At 31.8% G+C, this 24,767-nt stretch overlaps 1 protein-coding gene across 3 annotated transcripts; it reads right to left on the bottom strand.

Annotated features, from left to right (window-relative positions):
- Window positions 1-5,923: 5,923 nt before the first annotated feature.
- On the bottom strand, window positions 5,924-23,496 carry omd (integrator complex subunit 5 omd). Of its 3 annotated transcripts, none has more exons than XM_087152571.1 (6): window positions 23,361-23,478; window positions 19,433-19,491; window positions 17,599-18,519; window positions 11,096-11,280; window positions 9,519-10,655; window positions 5,924-6,506 (listed from the first exon to the last, which is right to left on the bottom strand). In XM_087152571.1, exons 3-6 carry the CDS (start codon window positions 18,494-18,496, stop codon window positions 5,982-5,984), a joined length of 2,745 nt encoding a protein of 914 aa, XP_087008697.1. In that variant the 5' UTR covers window positions 18,497-18,519; window positions 19,433-19,491; window positions 23,361-23,478; the 3' UTR covers window positions 5,924-5,981. The 3 variants fall into 3 exon arrangements, with proteins under 3 accessions (XP_087008697.1, XP_087008698.1, XP_087008696.1); XM_087152572.1 differs by having other exon boundaries at window positions 19,433-19,488; window positions 23,361-23,476; XM_087152570.1 differs by lacking the exon at window positions 19,433-19,491 and having other exon boundaries at window positions 23,361-23,496.
- Window positions 23,497-24,767: the final 1,271 nt, after the last annotated feature.

The raw sequence follows: 24,767 nt of genomic DNA, 5'->3' as shown, positions 1-24,767 counted from the left end.
TTATATGACATTTCATCAGATTACCTTTCGAAGGTTTTACTCATTTAAGGGAATTATTTTTTAAACACTTATAATTTTATTTTATTTCTGGTAGAATTTGATTATTCACTGTATTTACCCCACTGTGTAAAAAAAAAAAAAGTCTATTTAAAATTGAATCACAAAAAGTGGACACTTTTCAGGATAATTTATTTCTATTCAGTATTCGATTTTTGAGATGGTGAAAAATCATTTCTTAATTTTAGCAGCAAATTTCTTTGACTAAAAGTAAAATCCCTCCCAACAGCCCATTGTTAGATAGAGGAGGTTCCACAATTGTGAGACGGAAGCAGGGGACCTGAATTTTCACAATAACAGTTCAGTGTCTTAACCACTGATTAATTAATTAATTGAAGCAGTAATACATTGGTGGCAAAATTAACATATTGTGAAAATATTAAACTAATTAAATTGTTTTTATTGAAGCATATGACTCTTTATTTAAAATTCGATCAAATTTCCCCCCACCCAAAAATGAAAATTAGTTCAGGACACCCCTAGCCAAATTTGATAAAAACTTTGAAATACTATTTGACTAAAATTATAGCAATCTTCAAAGAATAAAATTTTATCATCCTACTCAGGGCTAACTTTCCTGTTAGGTTCGTTTAAAAGCAACAAAAATTGTATTAGCACTGATTAAATAACGAAAAGCATTATTTTATAGTACTGATCTACCTCTTCAAACCTTTTAGAAATTCTGTAATGAGCACTAAAGACATTCAGATTATACACGCATAAATGAAACACAGGATCTTTAATATTAATTGCATACTTTTCAGGTTACTTCGACAGTACTTTATTATCTTTTTAAGGGAATAATTCTTAGAACGTGAATATTGTACAATATCTTGATTTAGTCATTACCCAGTGCATTTCTAATCTCTCGATAGATTATGTGACTGCTTTTTGCAACCATTTTAAAATTGTAATTGACACCATTTTATTTAAGATTCTTGTAATAAAAAGAAAAGAATGTTGTTATTTAAAGTTCACTATTTACCAAATATCTGTTATGGAATTATTGCAATGTGATTATTGTTGAACTTGTTTTATAATAAAGTGTTCTGTTTTCAATGATTACACGCATTTCTGTTCTGAATACTTTCTTCCTTTTTAACACTAGGCAGTGACCGCGAAAGTACCTCTCTTCCTCCCTCTATACATTAACCGAATTATTATTTAGTATTAGTCCAAATTGTTTGAACCTTACAGAATGGCAATCAAAAATTCAATTTTAACTACATGGTTTGAATAGTTTAAAAGTTACAATAAAATTCATAAAAGAAATTGTTTACCTGTAAATTTTTTATCTCTCATTTAATGTTTTTTTTTCTATACTGTGCCACTTTAAAAAAAAAAATTATGTTACATGTGAAACCAAGACTTCGGTCAGCAATAGGGGGCTGCGGGAGGAATAGAATTCGGAAAACAAACTTATAAAGATTCTCAGGTATAGTTTGTTCATCAAGAGTTTGCTCCGCCTTCATCACGTGGTATCCAAAAAAATACTGTTTCGCTATTTTTGGTGTGTGAAGAACAAGTTTGGCGATCGTACCACAAAAATAATTATTTCGCAATTTTCATGTGCAACAATTTCTCTCTTTTTTGGAGTTTGAGACATTTTGCTGGGAAAACAGCAGTTTTTAAATATGTTAACTAGCTTCAATGTTTGAATGACTGAGATGAAGAGGTTGGAGCTGGTGAATGAATGCCATTTTTTGGGGCTCTAGTGAAGATTCAATTTTGCTGAAATCTCATTTGCGATTACCATGATTTTACTTTGCCTCCAATGATGTCAGGCGATCGCCCACAGATTTTCTAAACTATTAATTTTTCTCTTTTAAAAATTTGCTTGAAAAATATATTTATAGGTTTTTAATTATATATTCTTAAGTTAATTATCTTTATAATTGAAGTTCTTCGCAAAAAAAGTTTTAATACAGATGGAAAGTGCAGCAGAAAAAAGCTACTTTTCAGGGCTGTCTTAATATGACAGGCAGGGTAAACTATGCATAATTTTTTTTAAAAAAAATTGAGATGCTAACCAATTGCAATGCTAAAATTTTCAAGACCATGGAAGTTAATTAAATTAAATAAACATAAAGGTACAACAAAGTAAAAGGTATGAATGTCAAACTAAACAGTTATGAAGACCTCGTTCAAGTACCTAAAATTTTCATTGGAATGTTGAAAAAATAGTTGCCCCTTTTAAGTTGGTGATAAACTACTCTTGGTGTTTGTATGATAATCCATAAATATTTGTAAAGAAAAATAAAATGCTTACTTAATAGAATATATTTATTTTAAAATGCAATGTCGTTTATTCTTAGCTTAGACTTCATAAAAAGTAAGATCCTTTCGTAAAGACGGCGTTTAACCTCTTCTCTCAACAAGGACTTAAAGATGGGTGAATATGCATATTAACAATGAGTGCATTCATTTATGGGCCAGTGAATCTACAAATTGTGTTACAACAAACAGCAATTTTTCATTTTTTAAAATAATTAACAAAACTCTGATATATTGAATACAAAATACTTTTAAAACGTCATTTAAATCTATACAGTGTGCAAAACAAAAGTTAACGGACCACCCTGGATAACTCTTCATCTAATGATCGGATCTTCACGTTCTAAAATTCAATCTTAATGAATGGTTCGATGGAGTGACCTCAAATACGCTGACTCAAAAACGTACTTTTTCTGACTAAACATATCTTTTCCCCCGACTGATCTCAAAAATGAAGGGGGTAGCAGCAGTGTGGGAAATATGGACCCCTAAATGTTCGATTTTTTGTATTTATCTATTTTTTCACCATTTCTTGAGAATTTTTTAAGCGAATTGAACATTTTTTGCTCACCATAAAAAAATTCATTTGTCCATAGGTAATTATCCACCCAAAGAAGTATATTTTACAGGGATGAGATTCTTCCGCGGATTTCCGCTTTTTTTTTCAGATTTTTCCATTTTTCCCGCTAATTTCCGCTGAAATTTTTTTTTGCCCAAGTTAAAATGTTTTATAAGGAATTTAATTTTCCGCGGAGGGAAGTTGTTGAAGTCCCTTTTCCTCCCTCTGAAGTTTCTCTAAAAATCATTTCCTTGGGATGAAACTGGTTGACCTTTATACAGGGATGAGATTTTTTTTTGTCTCTCGAATTTCAGCCTTTTTATCAAAAACTCCGATTCTCTAAAAGTTTCGTTTTTTTAAATAAATATCCCGTTTTTTTTAAATTCAGTCAATGAAGTAAAATAATTATATTTATTTACGATTTTCAAAGATAAACAGAAAATTCAATCTACGCCCTAGCTGCTAACCCTTCCGCATTTTTACTTATTTTAGCTATTTTCTCCGATTTCACGCACAGAAAATAAGATTTTCCGTATTTTTTATCCGTCGGCTGGATAGCTCGTATTTTCGTAATTCAGATCTCGATTTTTATTCACGCGATTTTAATATCAATCATCGATTTTCGTACTTACCTGATTTAAAAGTTGAACGTTGCGATTCTTATTCAGGCGATTTAAATATTGTACAGTGCGATTCTTACTTACGAGATTTAAAAAATCAATATCGCGATTTGTATTTACGAGCTTTTAAAGCCCTATGTAGCAATTCGTATTCACGTGAGCTTAAAATCCAATATCATGATTCGTTTTTGTGGTTGTAATATCGCGCGATTTAAAAATTATGCATCGTGATCAAAAAATTAAAAAATCATGATTTGTATTTTCGCATTTTTTAAATTCGATGTAGAGTTTCATATTTACGTGATTTAAAAGTCTCATATCGGGATTTATATTCACATGGTTTACAAGTTTAAAAATCGCACTTTTTTGTCAAATTTTTGTTTATATATATATATATATATTTTTTTTTTCCTTTCTTTTTTTTTTGGATTTCCTCTTTTTTACTTTCTGACTACTCTCATCCCTGATTTTAGTAAATATTTGTTATTTAATAAAAGTCAAAAATTTTTGTTAGGTATGCGATTTTGGGCTTCATTTCAAAAAATGTTAATTTTATATGGCAAAATAAAAAAATTGAAGCGAAATCGGTCGAAAAGTATCTGAGGAAATCGAATTCTAAAAAATTTGTATTTTTAAAATTCAATAAACACTGCTCAAAATAATTAAAGGATATTGTAAGTTTTGTATAAAATGGATGCAAATTTTGAATTTAACAGAAACAACGCAGCAGCTAATTTGATTTCAACTTAATGTTAGACAAAAAGAATGATCGACATTCAGTAACAGCGTTGTTTCGATGTTGTGACAAAGTCATTTAACAGAATCAAAAGCTTGGAAAGTTGTTTAATGCTAATGACACCGAAATATGAATGCCAATCTTCTCGACACAAACTGTCCGACTCATGCTGTAGGTCTGTATGCTCGGCAACCAATGGTGTGTGTCCAGCGAGCCCCACCTCCCAAAAAAATATAAATAATTTTTTTAATAGTTAACAAAAGAAATAAAATATTTTAAAAATTATTTAAGGGGACATATACACCTAGGAGGGGCGGAAAAATCGATTTTTTTTTATCGAGAAATTGATTTGGATGTTGAAAAAATCATTAACCTTCCGTTAGTCGCGCACTTGTTTCCGACATGGTTAATCGCGTTGCACCTATGAGGTGTTTCTGATTTTTTGAAAGCCAAATGAAATTTAGTCTAGTTTAAATAGTTAATTGTTACCAATTTAAGACTCTTTAGAGAGATAAATATCAAAAAAACTTATTTAGCGAAGTACCGAAGATAAATTTTTCTTGCTCCCGCGTCGGATCTCTTCCTCCATCACAAGATGTTCAACCAATTGACGCAAGAAGGTTCTGCGGTTTTTTACTCCGTAACCATTTTCTGTGTATATAACTTGACCATTTATACCTGCTACGTTGAGAAGGACAGAAAATGAAATAAAATATATATATTTAATTCATAAAAATATTATATCCATAATACTTGCGTCAATGGTCGCGCTGCACCAGAGGGGTGATTTGAGCGGTTCCAACTCTCCATCGACATGTTCTAAGGTCGGTTTTACACGGACATTTGAGTAATCCAAAGTTAGGAACATAACATTAGGCTCGACCCCCCCGGAAAAATCTATTGACGGCAAAGGAGGTGGAAGTACAGTAGGGATGCACCTGTGAGGTGCGCGCGACTAACGGAAGGTTAACAGATTTGCCAAAGTTTCTAAAAAATGCATTACATTTATAATTTAAAGATTTTGAATACTTGAATTATTTATGTATTGTTCATTATGAAAGAATAAAAAATGAGAAAACTAGCATTAAAAACCCCAGTTCTTTTTTTTTTTCCAAAATTAATATGTAAAAAAAAAAAAATTTGTGGGGGGGGGGGAGGACCTGAGTCTATGACCTCCCCCCCCCAAGAAAAATTTCTGGTTAACTGCAAGGCACCGTTGCAAGAGAGCGGGGGGTATTTCTTACAATTTTTTTTATGCAATAACACTTTTTATCTTTGCGGACTGTATAAAATGTTTGTAACTTTTGAAAAACATGAAATGAATGATCCTGTAACCTTTAGATAGAATTATTATTCAGATTCTATATAAAATATTAATTATCAGGCGAGATACAGTTTGCACTTGTTTAGTTAAATGAGACTATGTGTAATATAAATTAGACTATACTTATTATATCAGGTATTGTAATAATTAGACCAAATTATTAATGTTTTAATAATGGCAAGCGTGCAATACTTTTTATATTTAATGTAATGGAGACTTTCTATATAGTTCGTACTTATTTTTAACGTATTGTATTAACTAATTTATACACGAAAGTAAACAACGCTGTATCACCTGATAATTAACATTTTACAGTGAGGTCAGGAACTGTATGAATTAATGATTCACTTCTATAGCAGTTATTAACACCTTTTTTTTATTAATCTTATGTAAATTGTCACAACAAATATTTCAGTTCAATTCTGATGGGAAAAACTTTGCGTAAGCAGCTCCAAATTTCTCAATGTTTGCAAAGAGAATGAATCTAAGCTTATTGGTATATTTCTTATCACAACTAAGTTTTGATTCATCACTGAATTCTCTCCAAACTCTGTTTGAGTTTTTGGAAAAAAAGAGAGCCGGACTGGGTACATTATCCCGCATGTACTGCCACACATCCGAGAGTAAACTGAATGCCTCGTAGGGGGTGATGAGGGGGAGGACTTCATCAATGTAGGAGAGGGGGGGAGGTAAAAGTTGTCCCATTGCCATGATCGTAATGAGGCGTTGGCTCATCAGGAGTTCCTTGGGACAGTTTCTCGTCGTCTTTTCCTGGCTGCTGCACCAGAATGTCAAGAGTACAGCCATAATGGCTCTTAAAAGCACACTGCAATAGCAGAGAGAAGGATGCACGGATGCGATCAGGGAGAGCAAATCCCACAGCAGGCAGTTCTCTTCAAACATCCTTTTAATGTGTAAATCCCTTTCCACCGTCACCTGAAATTAATTTTTTTTGTTTCAGCACACTTTGAAAGTCATAAATTTCGGTATTGAAGAAAATTTGTCATGATTTATATTTTTTTTTTAAAAAAATCATGGATTTAGGTCCCCCAAAAGATTCTAATTTTTAAAATGAAATTTACCCATCCTCCAATTTCATGGTGTACCGAATATCTGAATTTGTAACAAAATCTCCACTCATAATAAAAAATTTTAAAATAGAAAATATTTTTATTGTGTTCTTTAAAAATTGCGGTGTTCTGTCAAAAAATAATTAAAAAAAATATCATTTCTAGAGCAAATTATCTTTTAAACTTCTGTGATTTCGGAATTTTTGTTATTTATTTATTTTTTTAGCAATTAAAATTCTAGCTGAAGCAAGCCAGTCATTTTTTTTTAAATTCCGAAATGAGAACAGAAAAATCGGGAGTATTTCTTTCGTCTCCGATACACAAGAAAAGTATCTTTAGAATATAATTCTGCAGGAAAAGATTTATTTGCTTTCGTATTTTGTCCCGCTATTTTATTGCTTCAACTCTTTCTTTACACTGTTTTTTAAATTTAAAATAAATATGGACATGCAGAGTTATACCTATCATTTCAATGAATGTTATTATAATGCTTTTTTTAAATTTAGTGTAGTGTTTTTGACAGAGAAAATAATAACTTCGTCAAGTCATGAAAAATTCTTGGAATGAGTAATGTATTTGAAAATGTAGTAGGTACCCTGTAAGAAGAAGGCCCTATATTTTATAATCACTGTTCACAGCTAATATAGGACCCATATTAAAAAAAATCTAGACACACACGTCCCTCGGTGCATAGGACACATTGGGCCAATTTAGAGTCCAAGGAAAATTTGTAGCTAGAGTAGTCAGGGTGCGTAGCCAAATTTTTCAACAAAGAATAAGCACTTTTTAAAATATTTGTAAGCACTTTTTAAAATATTTCATAAGTAGACAGAGTTGGTAAGTTTTTGACTAGGACTGGGCTATAAATCGATATATCGCGACATATAGATTTAACGCCTACATCGGCAGGCGATGCATCAGAAATCTGATTTAAACGGTCGAGTAAAGAAGATGAACAATATAGCGATACACGATATAGCGATACAAGACACGCAAGGATCTCTTACATTCCGATGCCAACTCGCGCTGGGGAAGACTATGTTCGTATCATTATATTGAAACGGCCTTGATTGATGAGCGGTAGAATCAGTTTTGAGAACATATATCGTGATTTCGCATGTTCGTTTCCGCACCTCTTAGTTTTTTTTCTTCTGCTTTGTCGCGACTTGATATCGTTTCTTGTAGATTATTTTCAGTGGGACTGACTTTGTGGTCGCTTGTTTCTTAATTAATTAGGTAAATTTTTTTTTCAAACAAAACTTTCTCTTTTATTTTTAAATGTGAAAATTAATTTTGATATTATATGTTTAAGTATTATTTTAGATTATTGAATTTATTACAAACAGAAATCTAATTTAAGGTGCCCATAAAGAATTAAATTAAAAAGTAATTCATTAAAAACTTTTTGGATAAAATAATAATTCAATGGGTTTTTATTACTGATTTTAAATTTAGAAATCTTTAGTTGTTTTCATTTTTATAAATAAAATTATAACAAAACTTATTTTTCCTCTTTTGGATTTGAACATAAGTCAATCAACTTTGTTTATTCAAAAAAATTAGTAATGTTTGCGATTGCGACTTCTTTTTTTAAAAATCATTTAGCACTTCGTTTTATTAAAGAGTATAATCGTGTTTTTTAATTTTCTTTCAATATTGTCAGTTGAATATATTATCGAATATCATAATTCTTTTGTTTTTATTTTTAAGAAATTAAATCTTGCTTTATTTTTTCGTTCAGAATTCGGTAATTATTCAATTTAACTTTATTATTTATGTTAAATAATAATGATAAAAAATAGTGTTGTTTTAAAAGTGTTTTTTTTTTTTTTTTTTTTGTTTAATTTATTTAGCACTTTGTTTTCAGCATACGAATAATTTTTAACGAACTTATTTTTTAAATTTTCTTTCTATATTGTTAGTTAAATATATTGATAAATTTCAATTTTATTTATTTTTTTATTATTTATCTTTAAACTAAGAAATCTTTCGTTATTTGCGAGATCATTTTTAGAAAATATAACATTAATATCTTTCTTAAGCCAAACATGTACGTCAAATTCATAAATTGATTTAAATCAATCCGAGTATGAAGTTTTGATAGAAATCTGACTTTCTGCGCCTTACAAGTAAATGAATTTCAAAATTACTATATCGCGATGCAAAACTGACGATGCATCACGATATAAAATTTCTTATATCGCCTAGTCCTATTTTTGACAATTGATGGTTTTATTTACAGGGACGAAGTGGATGGGGCGTCACAAACGATGAAATCAACAAGAGAAATGAAATTTTTTATCGCTAATAGAGAAAAAAAATTTCCAATGTTTAGTGGGTCCCCATAATCGGCAAAAATTCGAGAGATTTTTCCATTCTATTACAGAGAGCGAATAATGCAGTCTGAAATTGAGAATCTCTAGCAAAATGCAGCAGGGTTACCCATGAGAGTCAAAAATCCTTACCACTGAATCCAGCTCAGTATACGCAAGTGCCGACCTGCAAGTATTTCATCAAATATGTAAAACAAATGGTGTTTTCATACACTACAGACCGGCGGTACGCCGAAATAGATTGGGGATGAATTAATTGTGAAAACGTTGAATAGGACAATGTCTTTTTGCATAATCTGTGGCGAAAATCAACATAGTTAAGAAAAATATCGCATTTCGGAAAAGGGAAAATTAAGAACTTTTTAAAAACACCCATGGAAAAAAGGCACCTTTAAGGGCTTTAAAAAAACGAAAATAAGCACTTTTTAAAAACGCTACGCATCCTGGTAGTTATACATACAATATAACCTTTCTAAAACGTGGTGACAAAAAAAAAAAACGATTTTTAAAATAATGCGCATTTTAAAACAAAATCATGTTGAGACCTTTAGGTAGTCTTCGTCCGGCCAGGGCAACCCATTGAACATGACATCTGGTGAGACAAGTTCAACCATGAGAAGGGCAACAATTTTCATTCCTGGTATGAGGTTTCTTTCTTGTGGCTGCTCATCCAGGGGAAATCTCCAGGAGGCTTTGCAACAAGATTGTATGACATCGAGGGCGACCTGCTTATTCAAGAGTACGACGTCTTTATCGAACTTTGAATCGCTGACACTCACTCTCAGGCCCGAACCTATGATTCCCGAATGAAATACAGAAGAATGACTCTGGGGTAGGGTGATGGCAGACATGTACTTAGTATTCTCCATCAGGAGATTCGTCTTGTTGACGTTCACCGAAACGTTCGTCTTGACGCTCGAACCGAACAGAGAACAATACTTCTTATCGATGAAACATTCCAAGAGCATTCGAAGCACCGCGTGTTGAGCGGTAGATTGCTGACACAAATTTGCCAGAAGACTTTTTACATTGTTAATGAGTGTGATTTTTATGACTAAACTTAAATTCTGTCTGCCAAGCAAATGGAAGAAATAACTCACAACACAGCTGCAGACAGTGAAGAGCGAGCTCATAGGCATCTGTTTGGGATTGACGCAGATAGAAAGCAATTCCACCACGACATCCGAATAATCGGTATTCCTACTATTTATTTGTCCGGCAAGAACTTCCAAATTCGGGGTCATCCCTTCTGTGATCAGATGATGCCATTGTTCCCTCTGACACAACTGAGTTATGTTTTGGATGAGAGTCACGGGCTTTTCGATTCTGTTCGATTTCAATTCTGCCATCTGATACGATATTGTAGTAGACAAAGCATTGGGTTGATGCATTTGTATATCTTGATAAATATTACTCACATATAAAGCAGAACCTTCAACGCTACTTATTAAGAATCCAAAAATAAAGACAGTAGCTGGATCTTCCCCATGGAAACAAATAAACTTTAAGAGATTCAAAACCCAACTCGCTTTACTCGTCTCAGGATTTGATAAGCAACAGGTCAGATTTGAAACGTGTGTCTTGAGAAAATGCAACAACGGAATTTCCGCCGCACCACCATAAGCACGTCTTTGGATCTCTAGTAACACTGAATCTAAGATCAAACCAGCAGCTGATTTAATCTAAAAAATAAAAAATAAAGTCATTAAAAACAATGTCTAAAAATTATGGTAAAATCTTTCTTTTTTTTCTCTCCAAAAGCTATACTCATTTTGAGAGATAGAAAATTAAACACTTTTCACAAACCTCAAAAAAATAAATAAAAGCACCCTTACCAATTTGTTTGAAGAACATTAATAATTACATGGAAAAAAACAGAAATTGAGTAAAAAAAATATTTAATTGATCATCAGTGATCCTAAATGGGCAAAAAATGAAAAAAGTTAAAATATTAAGTCTTTGTATATGTGTAAACATGTAAATTCATCCACCGTCGCATATATACTCCCACAAATAGCAAAAGATTAATTTTTGCTTTGTTTCAAGGGCGAATGTGATAAAAACAAAACGTATGCCCGGGATAATCAGGGAGCTTGTTTTATTATTCTAAAGATATACTTACTCCAGCATGAATTTCAACATTAGAAGGTGGCATTATATTTAGCAAGCACCTAATCACTTGGCAGCCCCCATCACTGCGCAACAATAAATGCACCACTAGACTTGCAAGTCCCTCGGTACCAGGAATTTTGGCAGACTTCCACTTTTCAACCTGGCAATACATCTTGTTTAATACTTCAGGGTTAACTGAAAATCAAATTCACTTTTATATTATGTACATTTTGAAACAGTTTTTCACCATTCGTTTTAAAATATAATCAGCAATGAATCCAAGTTAACGCTTAATAGGATAAAGTAATAGGATAAAGCTTAATAGGAATGCATCCCGTTATAGCGAATTCCTAGGGATCGGAGCAATCGCTAAGCAATAACGAAAATTCGTAAGACCGATATTTAGAATTTCCGAATTAACCAAAATTATTTTGTTACACTTATATCTTTTGCATAAAAAAATAATAAATATCGCATTTAATTACAGTTTTGATCTATTTGTACTCCACGCGTAGAAAACCTCAAATCAATGTTTCAAAAGCTCACAAAAACATTCAAATTTAAAGGATCACTTATTCTAAATCAGAAATTTTGTAATTCTTTTTTTTCTCTTTATTTTGGAGATGCAAAAATACTTGAATTCTGAGATCATTGTGTACTTTTGAAGAATGGTAAAGATCACAAGAGAGAAAATGAGAATTGATGTTTATTTTCACCTTCGTTAAATAGGGTTATGAAATTCGTTATTTTTAATTCATTGTTTCTATGGAGATTCATTTGGAGATTCGGAAAATTTTCGGATTTCGCTGGATTTGACTGCAATCATTTTTATAAAATTGCATTAAACTTTTCACTACATTTTTACATCAATTTAAGATCAGGACTACGTAATTCTGAAAGGTAGTTTGGATTAGAGTTGGGTACTGATTTGAATCACTGAATTGATTCGAATCATCCACTTGCAACTGATTACAATGAGTTAATTTGAATCAGGATTGATCAAATCAGCTGATTTTATCAGAGTAGATTTAAATTATAATGAATTAAACTTACGTTTTGTTTCACAGTGATGTTGAGTCATATATAAGGAAAATTTTCTTGTAAAACCTTAGAGACGCAGTCATTAAAGGTCTTAAGATTTTCCAATCAAACAATTCCATCGATTCAGGATAACAATATTCATGCAAAAAAAACAGATAATGATTTGATCAGATAATGCAATGTGGTAAGTCTACACTAGGGGTACACAACCTGCGGCCCACCAACCCTTGATGTGCGGACCGCGGACGCAATCTGAACAAAATTTGGCAGGAAAAAAAATTACATTCGTTCTTTTTTTTTTTTTTTTTTGAATTTTTTTTTTTTTCTTCTTTGGAAATTTGAAATTTACGCATTTAAGTTCTTGACGCACCCAATCTCAATCAATGTAGTTTTTCGATCGCTATTTTTCATTGGTTAACGCTACGGATTTACGCTTAGTTTTGAAAATATCTTTCATACGTCATTATTACGATACACAAATTTCGGAGTTTAGTTATCACTTTTGACGCTCTTCGTGCAGTTTCCGAAATCGCGATTTATGTAAGTTATGAAACGCTATATTTGTGCAAACTTTATGCCAAATCTAAATGACTTCTGATCCTTTTTTTGGCAGTTATTGTGTGGCATTCTCGTAGCCGACATTTTCTCGTGGTTTTTAAAATTTCGATATTTAAGCACGATATTATTACGAATCATGAATAAAGAATCACTCATTTAGATAACCATTTTTTGACGTGATTTATTTATGCCGATTTTGTTGCAAATCAAATTATTTTTCAATCGTTGTTTTGGTAATTATCGCTACGCATTTCTACAATGTTTTGAAAGTCCCGATATTTTTTATACGCTATTGCGACACTTTAATTTCGAATCCCGCATTTAAATGCATCACTTTTTGATGCACTTCATTCAGACCGATTTCATCGTAAATATAAAGGTATTTTGATAGTTTTTTTGGTACTGATTACTACGCTTTCCCCGGGGATTTAAAAAAATTCTAATATTTTTTGTACTATAATTTGACAGCACGCGAGTTTTGAATCACGCATTAAAATAATTACTTTTTACGTGCTCTATTTGTGATAATTTTAACATAAATATAAAAAGGTTTTTTGAACGTGTTTTATTTTTTCTCTCCCGTAATTGCTGCCTTTTTTCTTGATTTTGAATATCCTGATATTTTAACACAATATTACAACTTGTGAAACTCGATTATATTTAAAAAAAATTTTGTAACTTTAAAAAATGTAATTACGTATCTCAGCAAAATCGACACCTTCTCGAAGAGAATAAAAAAAAAAATAACGAGATGTGTAGATTTATATTAAACTCGGTCCCTTTTGCAAAAAAATAATTCAAAACACTTGCCTATTACTTAAGTTCCGTAAACTCGTGCAAATTTTACAACACACACCAAACATATTCTTTTTGTCACATGACTTAAAAATCACAAATCGCGATTCTTATTTACGCATTTTAAAAATCATACGTTTTGATTCTTCTCAATTTAAATGTCACATATCGTAACTCGTATTTAGTGATCTTAAAATGACACATCGCATTAACATTAATGAGATTTAAAAATCATCCATCGTGATTCGTATTCACGAGATTTAAAATCACATATCTTGATTAGTGTTTTGGATTTTAAAAAATCCTACACGGTAATTCTTCTCGCAATTCAAAAATCATACACCGCGATTCATATTCACGCATTTAAAAAATCATGCATTGTGAGAATTCTCGCAATTTAAAAATCACACATCTCGGTTCGTATATACGCGTGATTTGAAAACCACGCATCGCGTTTTTTATTTACGAAATTTAAAAATCACACAAAGCAATACATATTCAAACAATTTAAATATAACGCATCGCTATTTCATAGCTGCCAACACAGATAGGAAAAAATACAGTAGATTTTACGAAAATTAATTTCATGATAATTGTTAGATAAGTCACTAAAAAGTTTTACACATAGGGAATATTACGGACTTTGAAAGTCACCAAAAAAGGAAAATTGCAATATCTTCCAGTCATAATTGGCATTAAATATGCTTGAAATGTTGTGCATTATGTTTATTCGTAGTTTTGAATTGTAATAGGCATATAATTCATAGAAAAATTTGATATTTATTTAGAAAGGGAATAAAAATAAACATTTTAGAACAAAAAGGAAAAGGTTTTAAACTGATTTCTGTAAATGAGGCTCGTTTCATTAGTTATTAGTAATACTTATTTGAATATTCAAGCCAGCAATAATCCGTGCAAAAATTCTATTTCAATAGGGATTTTTTTAAGAAACTTACTTAATTTTAGAGAATTTTCTAAAATGTACAAAATCAGAAGAATTTTTATTAATCCAGTAGTCCTGGAGAAACTAGCAAAATCCAGTAGAGTTAGCAGCTATGCTATTCGTATTCATGTGATTTAAAAATCAGGAAAGGAAGAACACCATCTGGGACTTATTCCAAAATTGATTAAATTATTTGCCCTAAATTTAATACTACCCACAACAGCAGCTTCTGTAGAAAGACTGCTTTCTAGAATGAATTTGGCATGCACAAAATTACAGAGCAGTCTTAAAACAAAATTATTAAATTTTCATTTAATGGCTCAAAAAAGTTATCACATGATCCATTCCAAACCATTTTCTATCTGTGTGGACCATTTCATATCATTTCTGATTATATGTCGGAAAATGATTTGTATATCATTAAATTTTAACTGTAAAAAAATGTAATCAAGATAAGTTTCGTAAAATAATGTAAAGTTTAATTAATTGTTAAGTGTCAGGTTACAAAAATAATCGTCATGTAGAGTTGTAAACAAGTATCTTAATAGTTTTTTTTTTTTTGTTATAAAGGAAAATAGTTCCTTCATTGTTTCTTTCGTTTCCTTCCCTCTCTCAGCCCCTGCCTCTTATAATTAATTTTAAAAAAATGTTTTAAAGTATATTCCCTACTAAATGTTTAATCTTATTTTCAACTGAAGCAGTTTTGTTTTAATTTTAATAATTTTCAACCCCATAAACTTTTTTTCAAATCAAAGTATCTAACTTGCATTTATTTTAATAACTAGAACGTTTATTTTTTTAAAATTTAATTCTATGCACAAATTTTTCAACGTTACAATTCATGTTTAAATGGATTTTAGTATTATGTAATATGTCAAAAAAATGAATTTTTACATAATTTTTAATTATTTCAGTTTATCTAAATTTTTTCTGATAAATTGATTCTGATTCTGTTTCTTTTTTCTTTTTTTTTACTAAGTTTCGCACATTCTAATTTTAAACATTTAAAAGTATTTAATTTTATGCAAACAAATTACAAAGTTGACACGTTGAATGCCGCTCTAATTTTACATGGCTTGTCCATATGGCCAAATGGTAAATAACTACAAACAATCTAAATATGCAAATATTAGACAGATTTTGCTAGTTTTTTTAAAAGGTTTAACATGACATATCTGAAAAAAATGGTGAATTATACAAGCCTGCGAATTGTTTATAAATAGTGGTGGATAAAAATCTACTAAATTGAATTTATTAAACCAAGAATCACAATTAATAAACTTGAAAATATTTATTCGCTGTCCGGAGCAAGTTGGTATCTCTGTGTATATAAATAAAACTATTTTTGTGTGTTATATTGCATTAATTTCTTCAAACCATTTTAACAACGATAATAATATAAAAAAAATAAAAAATTTAGTCGAATTATGTGATTCTAATACGCCGGTTTCCGGTGACCACCGTGGCGCTACGAACAAACTTAGTGCCGATCACCGGTGACCCCCATGGCATTCAACGTGTTAACTGATAGAAAGAATTTAGTGCCTAGAACTACATACAATAGCTGTCAATATGTTTGTCGAAATAATTGGGCATGCGGCTCTTCATTAGTCAATCTGCTGTGCATGTGGCCCTTCACTCAAAAAGGTTGTGCACCCCTAGTCTACACCATATCCAAGCAATCTTTCTTTTTTGCTGAGTTTTTAAAAATGAAACAACGAGGCTCTCCCTGTATAAACTGCACAGGACGAAATTCAAACATAATTCTAAACATTCGAATATTATCTTTTGTAAATTTATTTTAACAGACCTTTATTTTTTATGAAACATTTTTTACTTTGTGAAACTTTTTTCTATTGGACCTAGTCAAAAATGTTCTCATAATGAAAATAGCATTTAGTGCTAGTACTGTTAAATGCATGTTTTTATTAAATTCAAGTTGAAATTTAAGGATGGGCAATGATTTTTAAGAATTTTTAAATTTGGATACAATTTTAAGGTCAAAATTTTACAATAGCAAAATTATTTTTGAATATATAAGGATAAATATATAGAAATTTTTAAAAGTCATAATATGATTAATAAATATATGATTTTTATTTGTAGTGACAATTTTTAAAAGTATTTTCTTACTTTACCGTATTTTAATGAGGATTATTTTTTTGTGTTAAGCAGCTATATGGTGTGGCCATCTATGCGTGAATAAAAGTATTGTATTCTAATAGTCCAGGGTCACAAATAGGCATACATGGGAACGTTATTTCTAAAAAGTAACGAGTAAAAGTATATGTACTTTACAAAAAGCAATGCATAAAAAGTTTTGATCTGAAAAAGTACCTCTCAAAAAAACCTAGACAGACCCCTGATAAACATTCTTGAACCATCATCACAGGAAATTATATAAACTAGCCCATTTATAATTTGAAGTATATTTATGTGTAACCCACAAACTGTTTGGCTTCAGTTAAAATATTTTATAATGCTCAATACAATAGTGCAATTAATCAAAATCCATAGTTCCTACACAGAATACATTAAATGAAACATTTAAATGCCTTTTAGAGATAAGGTAAGGAAGTTTATTTACGTTGCTGCATCCCAGGGAATGATCCAGTGACAACACATTACAGGGAGGACACCATTTGTCCATGCGTAATTTTGACCTGAGTCAATCCAATTCCCAAATGCATTTTATTTTATTTTATAACAGCCAACCCAATTTTGGGTTTACGACTACTAACGTTCAACAACACTGCTTTGTAATTTTGGACCAATCCAGAAGACCTTCTGAATCAGTACCCCCAAAGGTATGATTTGTTATGGGAACATGGAGACTCAACAGATTTAACGTGCATCAGTCACCATTTCACCACACGGGGTGTCTTCGGTCTGTGGGGATCGAACCCACAACCTCTTGGACATGGGCCCAGTGCCCTACCAAATGATATGTTATGGGAACAAGGGGGACTTTGTAACCCAACAAATTTAATCAATTTTCTACACGAGGATCAAACCTTCTTTGACATGGGCCCAACACTCTACCAGCCAGGCTAGTGTATCCATAAGGCAAAATATCAAATTAATGTTTCATAGCTCACATATACTCATTCAAAGTAACATTAAATTAATTTAAATACATTTTAGGACAAGTCAACAATAAAAAAGGAACAACATACCAACTTTTACGAATTCAGACGAAATCACATGAGACAGGGTGTCGGACATTGCGGCGAGGTGTAAAAGAAAGGGACCTGCAGCCAATTGATCTCTCACAGCATTGTCAGAAAAACTCTCATCAAATAAAGTACGGACCGCGGCACGCATGTCGCTGTCGTGGTGAGTGGCCAGATGTCCGAGAATGCCGACGACGGATGCAATTTTAGGATTATTCTTGCTTTTCTGAGTAGCTTCATCTGGAATGTCGTGATGCATGAAATCTTTCATTCCACACGCCAAGACTCTGCTGATGACGGTTTTGGGGAAACAGGAACCAATGTGAGCTACGACCCAGTCAAAATGCGGAGAGTGCCGGACAGACGTCTCGATCAACGCATCAATACAGGTATCTGGATTGCTGTTGACCAATGTGGAAAGACACTGAGTGGTCAAATCAATAAGAGTACTCGTGGGTGGGCAGGACATCCATAGCTGTAATACTTCTGGCAGAGTGGCGTGCAGCACTCCCCTACGATCTGCATATTTGCTACTGAGATACCCTAGTAAGTCCAATGACCAAGTGGATATGGCTGGCGCCCATGTCTCTGGCTCTGTTTCAACATAGCCTGAGAGTACTTTATGAAATTCATGAACTATGGTATCCCCTGATTCTGTTGTCCTTTCCTCAATCTCAAGTTTCAAAAAGTTGTTGACTGATTCATCAAAAAGGTTATAAGCATGTTCTAAAGCAGCATCTCTGGCAGCTTCGGTAGATTTCAAAAGAACAATTGCAGCCTGTGCCACCTCTGTATTCCTAACTTTAGCTATTCTAGTGGCACCATTTAAGAAAATTTGAAGTTGTTGCAACACAATTTCAGGATTTGGAGGAGATTCTTTCTTTTCTCCAGAAACCATCATAACTAATTTTAAAAAGTGCCACTCTGGAAAGGAAAAATATTTCATATAAAACACAAAATAATCAAATTGATCAGCAAAATAATTTGAATAAAATGAAAAACAACTTTCGTGTTTATTTTATCATTCAAGAAATTACACTTTTTTAAATTTTATTTTTAGCCAGTAGTAAAACCAGGGAGGATTGTGAGACCAACTCAAAAATCCTGAAAATTTCTTGAGTGTAATCATTAATGACGCATTTCAAAAAATTAATGTCTTTATAAATTCAAATTTTTGATATTTTCAAAACATAAAATTCTAACTAAATTATATGCAGCATCATTTAAATGGATAATCATGTATAAGTTTACTTTTATGATTAATCATATTTATTAGCCTACCAGAAAAAATATTTACAAATGAAAGAGATGCCAAGTATAAATTCTAGTTCTAATATTTCTAAATAAAATATACAAGAATTTTTAAACATAAATGTGATTGATGATTTCTCGAAACTTCTGGACCCCGGGTTTCCGAAAACTTACGGATCGCAGACAGCACAAAATCCGGATTTTTTTCCAAAGCACAATATGATCTCTGTAAAACTCGATCTTTTAATCAAAAATTGCAATAACAGTTTCTATGACTGTTTGATTTGTATGAACTTTAAACAAATTCAAATTTGATATACACATATATTTATTATACACAATGTGTAATGACTCAACATTTAGAACATGTAGCATGAGTAACCAAAACATAGTTCCTTGTTAATCAATTACTTTAAAATTTTTAGAAAATAAAAAAGTTTAAGTCAATTCCTCTAAAAAGGAACATTTTCCCTAATTTTTAGACATATTTTAATCAAAATGAAATTTTAAAAATAGTAACTCAATAATTTTTCTTGTACTTTGCGTAAAATTATTGTAGCACGAATTAACATGTAGCATCAGTTACCATTTAGTTATAAGTGCTAAGTAGTATTGTTCAGTCTTTCAGGATAGCTTTAACAGCTGCTGAAAAAGAAGAAAAAATTAGAAAGCAAAAACTTAGAGATGGAGGAGAGTATGAAGAAACACAGAGAAGTGCAAAGAAAGAGCAACAAAGAAAGAGGTTCAGAGAGAGAGAGAGAGTGTTGAAGTTAACAACTCCATTTAATTGGCCAGACTCATTGGAAAAAGCAATTGCTCGTACCGAACTTAAAAAACAAGCAGCTTTGAGAAGCCTTACTAAAAACATAGTGATAACTGCATTTCCACTCAATAAAGAATACAATACATAATGAAACAAGTTCAAAATTTTTTTTGAAAGAGAAGGCATCTACAAGAATGTCATAACAATAAAAACAAATTTTCCTTATTTCTCATCCTGATGCCCCAAAAGCTCTGACTTCACTATTGCTCTGCTGCAGAACACTTGGGTTGCACAAGAGGTTCAACCACAAGTTAGTCTCTTCCCAATATATGCTTGGTCCCTGTGATAATTGAATTGCATTGTGGGGTATATGTAATTGACAATGTCGATCTTTGTCTATGAAAAGGTATTCCACCGTAGAATCAAGTTAACGTGTCTTATATACTAGTGAATTGGAATTATATTTTTGTAGTGGCAGATACACTACAAGATCCTTCAAAAAGGAATATAATTCTATATTTGGACAGAATTCTTGAAGATTTTCCAGACAGTATTAATTGTGTGGCCCTTCAATAACAGATATATTGCAGTTGCAATACTTCAAGATAAGCATAAAATAAAAATTGTTTGAAATTACTTTGCCTCATCATATGAAATAGGTGGATCAGTGTTTTCACTACAGAGCGAGAATCTCGCTTATTTTTTTCTTTTCTCGCATTAAAAAATTATTAACGCGAGAAGATAACACACTTAATCAATTTCAAAATGAGCGAATTTTGGAAAAAAATTCGTCTTCTGCCATTTTGAATAAAATCCGCTTCACTTTTCTTCCTTGATCTTTCATTATTTTCAACACGGATCCCTGTTATCTAGCTTCCCTATTCACCAGTATTGTTCAGAACCAAGTGCGAACAGCAGAACACAATGCCCCCCCCCCCCCCGAATGACGGAACACTTTTCAGAACACATTTTTCTGCAACCACGTGTTCACGGAAGGTAAGATTTCTTCATGTAAGACGTTTAAATTTTTTTCGATGCTACAAATTTACTAAGTGATTCCGCATTGTTCAGCATATGTGGCAAGGTCATTTAGCACTCAAAACCGAATTTAGACAAAATATCGCATACAAATGACTGATAAACATTTGAGCAACCTAATGAGAAAAAGAAGTTGAGCGAAAACTTTTGTTTCAAAGTAGATGCTCTTTTTTGAGCAGTCATAGCCCTTATTCTTTTTAAATAAATCAATTGAACTGGATCAACATCATTTTGACGTTCTAGCCAATTCATTGCAATATCTAATTAATTGCATGCTTTTATATGAGAAGGTCCACTACCTTGAACTTAATCACCTACTTCGTCTGTGGAGTTCTGATTTTCATTCAAAATTTCAGTAACTATTTCATCATCATTTAAAATTTGAAATCCTGGGTCGTTTTCAGTGTCTCAACACCAGTCTTCTATTTCTTCTGATGTATAACCTGGTATCTTTTAATTCGGTAGATCTACTGGTCCAGAAACTTCAGTTTCGTTTGTTTTTCTGTTAAGAATTTTATTCCAAGATTTAAGATTCCAAGCACTGTAACCACTAATCAATAACCATAGGTGACAACTACCCATCCCCCAATTGTAGAACTTCCTCACTCGTAAACACCTTCCGTATTCCAACCATTGTAGATTGTCAAAATGAAGCTCGCATTCTTTGAAGATAATTTTCAGTTGAAGAGGGCTAAAGGAGTATGTAGGTTTAACTGTATAACAATACATGTATGTAAGACTACTATAAGAAAACTGCTGAAAAAGGTTGTAAATTAAATATGGTCTTCAAATGTAGTGGATATTATTCATTCTTCTAAATTTAGAAAAATTGTCGATAAGTTAAGAAGTACTCTAAACTTTTTTTTTGATGAAGAAAACATATTCAATAGAGTAAGAAGTAAAAACATTACAAATTTCTCCAGAAGATATAAAACTTGGAGCCTTTCAATTAGTTAAATACTTGGGGTGCGTTTTCTGCAAAGCAAAGTGGGAGCAGATGAAAATTATATATAATAACATTTGACAATGTTTTAAAGCTTTTACCAAACCCAACAATGAAACAGATAAAGAAATGGATGTGCTTGATTGCATATCTGTTGAATAGCAAGAAAGGAATCTGTTATAAATGTTAAATAAATGTCAAAATAATATTTAACTTTGCTTTTTTAGTTATTTTTAAAAGTTCTTTATCTGTGATGTAGCATGAGTTACCATCTAGTGACTATATTTTAATTAATATTTATAAATACCCTAAAAATACTGAATATTTTATGATGGTACATATAAACTATGCACAAAAATATAGCACGTAACAAATACAATTTGAGCAGAATTGTAACTTTGATTTGAGCAGAAATATAGCTTTCAAATTTGCAGTCCTTGCTCTTAATGTTATGAAATTATTTTTGGTGCATATACATGAATGGATAAAATAAGCTGAATTATTGTTACAGAGAACCCTAAGGTTCTGGGTAAGGGTGATCTAGAGAAGGGGTTTCCAACTTACATGAGGCCGCGGGCCACAATTAAAAACTCAAATCAAATGGCGGGCCACACAACTTTATCAAAATTTTATGAAGGACTTTTTTAAGTTTGAAAGAACATTAAATATTACTGTCAGATTTTTAATAAGTTGTACAAAACGAAAGTATTGAATTACAAATCAAAATAAGAAGTAGATTTTTAAAAATATTTAATTGTTATTAATAATATTTTTAAAAATATTAAATAAATAATAAAAATTCGGGTGACAATAACTGTAATGTGCACCTAACAAATAATGTGCAACAGATATCTAATTGTAAGGATATAAAACTTTACAAAGGTTGGTATTAAAACTTACATAGTAGCACACAAAATATTCAATGAGAAAATTCAAATTTGTCTGCTACAACCAGCAGAGAACAGATATTTACATTTAAAATTTACAAATGTGTGTGTAAATATTTTCGTCCAAAATGAGTGAGTGGTTTCAAAAAGTTAAATCAGATAATTTCTTTGAGAAAATTTCTGATACGCACATGCTAAATTATATTCACAAAATACAAAAAAGTGAAATAAAATAGACTACATACACATAGAGCTACATACACAAGGAATAAAATAGAGCTACATACACAATTATTTTTGCATTTGTCCTCGGTGCAAAACCTGAGAAATAAATTTTTTTGCACCGTTGGTATGATAAATTTCACATATATAAAGAAATTAGGTTTTTATTAACGAGAAAAGTATTTTAAACCCATATTGATTCCTTAGGAAAATTGTCCGCAAAAATGAAAAAGCTTCGCGGGCCGGAAACCCCTGATCTAGAGCATCCCCGTTAACAAGAAGCTCCAAATCAGGAATTGGAAAAAGATTAAAAAAAACTATTATCAATGAAGTCATAGAATTCAGAGAGACTGTCTCAACTAAAGAAGAAAAAAAAAGAAGAAGACTCGGAAAGCAAGATGAATTCACAAATCATGTCTTCCCTGATGGCCTCTACGAAATGAACTTTCCATACAGAATGCCTTGTTAATGAGAGGAAACCGAATAATCGTGACAAATAGGCAGAGTTCTCCCTAGGATTATGCCTCTATAAGGACAAAGTCATTATTAGAAAGACGATGCATGAACAAAGTAAATTAAATTTTCAAGATAAAGTAAACATCAATTATTTTTTTAAAAAGCATTGTTATTATCTCGACAGTTCAAAAAATAAATAACTAACCCGTTACACTGGTGATATTGATATTTAGTAAAAATTAATAAGGCTTGTTTATTTATGTACAAAGTCATTAACCGAGATTGTTTGATAGAAAATTATTCAGCTTGGAGCTTTGATCGTGACTATCTTTATGGATGATTTTTACACTAGAGAGCGCTGTAAGCTTTTGACTGCCTATGGATGGTATTTTCAGTAGAAGTATAAACAATAACAATCTCTAGCTGTATGCCTGCTCTAGTTCCGGTTAGAAAGTTTGCTGTTGCTTACTACATGTTAATCTGCAAATCTTTTGTTTAGCCAGCCGGGAGGGGGTACCTGAAGCTATGTAGTAGCACGATCGCCGTATAAGCGTGGTCCAACGGCTAAGACCATGTGCTTGTGAATTACGCCTGGAGCGAGAGGGGAAGGGATCGAACCCCGGCTGTGGTCGATTTCATAAATTTTTTCTTTTTTTTTCTCTTTTGATTATTTTAGTTTATATTATTTATTTAATGTGTTTTTCGATAAATTAAAAGATCCTACATAAAAAAATTTTTTTATTTTATTCGGGAATCTTCAAATAACACTTAAAAACAGGAAAAATCCCGGAAAATTAATTTATTCATATCATATAATTTCTTTAAACTCGTTTTACAATATTTTCTCGCTAGTTTAGCATTGGCGATCGAAATGGGCTGCAGGTGGCGTAGAGCAGAACTCTTTTCCTATGGCAACACTTCACATGCTTTCCCCATTAGCGTGTGGAAAGTCATAGAGGAAGGAAGTACATTAGTTTCTCTCCTGATTTTCACATAGATTAAAATCTTTTAACTTGAAAAACTATATGGAACTGAAAACTACATTAAACATAGTTCTAAAGAAAAGTATCATAGAAATTTTAAAAAATATTTTTATTAAATAAAAAGGAAAAATATTAAGAAAAGGGAAATTATCGTAGTACATTCCTATACAACTGAAAAGAGGAGGAGAGGGAAGGGAGAAGGGCTAAAAGCATGAAACCGGTCTCTCCCCAGATGGCGTATTCGAGTGTTGCGATCGCGAATACGAAATGTGTTCTTTATATAAAATCAATTGTTTTTCTTAGTGCAAGAACGCATAATGAAATAAAAAATAAAATGGCGGGAAAAAGTTTCAAATTTCAAGACTGCTTAACCCCCTTTAATATTAAGTTATAATTTTAAAACTCGAACCGAAGGTGGGCCTCCACAAGCCGAAACATCCCTCCAAAGTATATTTTTATAGATCGATTAGGGGGGTCGCTATGGCTCCTTAAATTTTTCGTTTAGCTAGCCGGGAGAGGGTACTTGAAGCTATGTAGTAGCACGATCGCCGTATAAGCGTGGTCCAACGGCTAAGACCATGTGCTTGTTAATTACGCCTGGAGCGAGAGGGGAAGGGTTCGATCCCCGC

The sequence above is a fragment of the Parasteatoda tepidariorum genome, chromosome 1 (assembly GCF_982258835.1).
Source record: "Parasteatoda tepidariorum strain Cologne lab strain chromosome 1, Ptep-v5.0, whole genome shotgun sequence".
In the NCBI taxonomy this organism is placed as follows: domain Eukaryota; kingdom Metazoa; phylum Arthropoda; class Arachnida; order Araneae; family Theridiidae; genus Parasteatoda; species Parasteatoda tepidariorum.
Note: the sequence above shows the minus strand (reverse complement) of the source record. Positions and strands in the feature narration are given on the sequence as shown.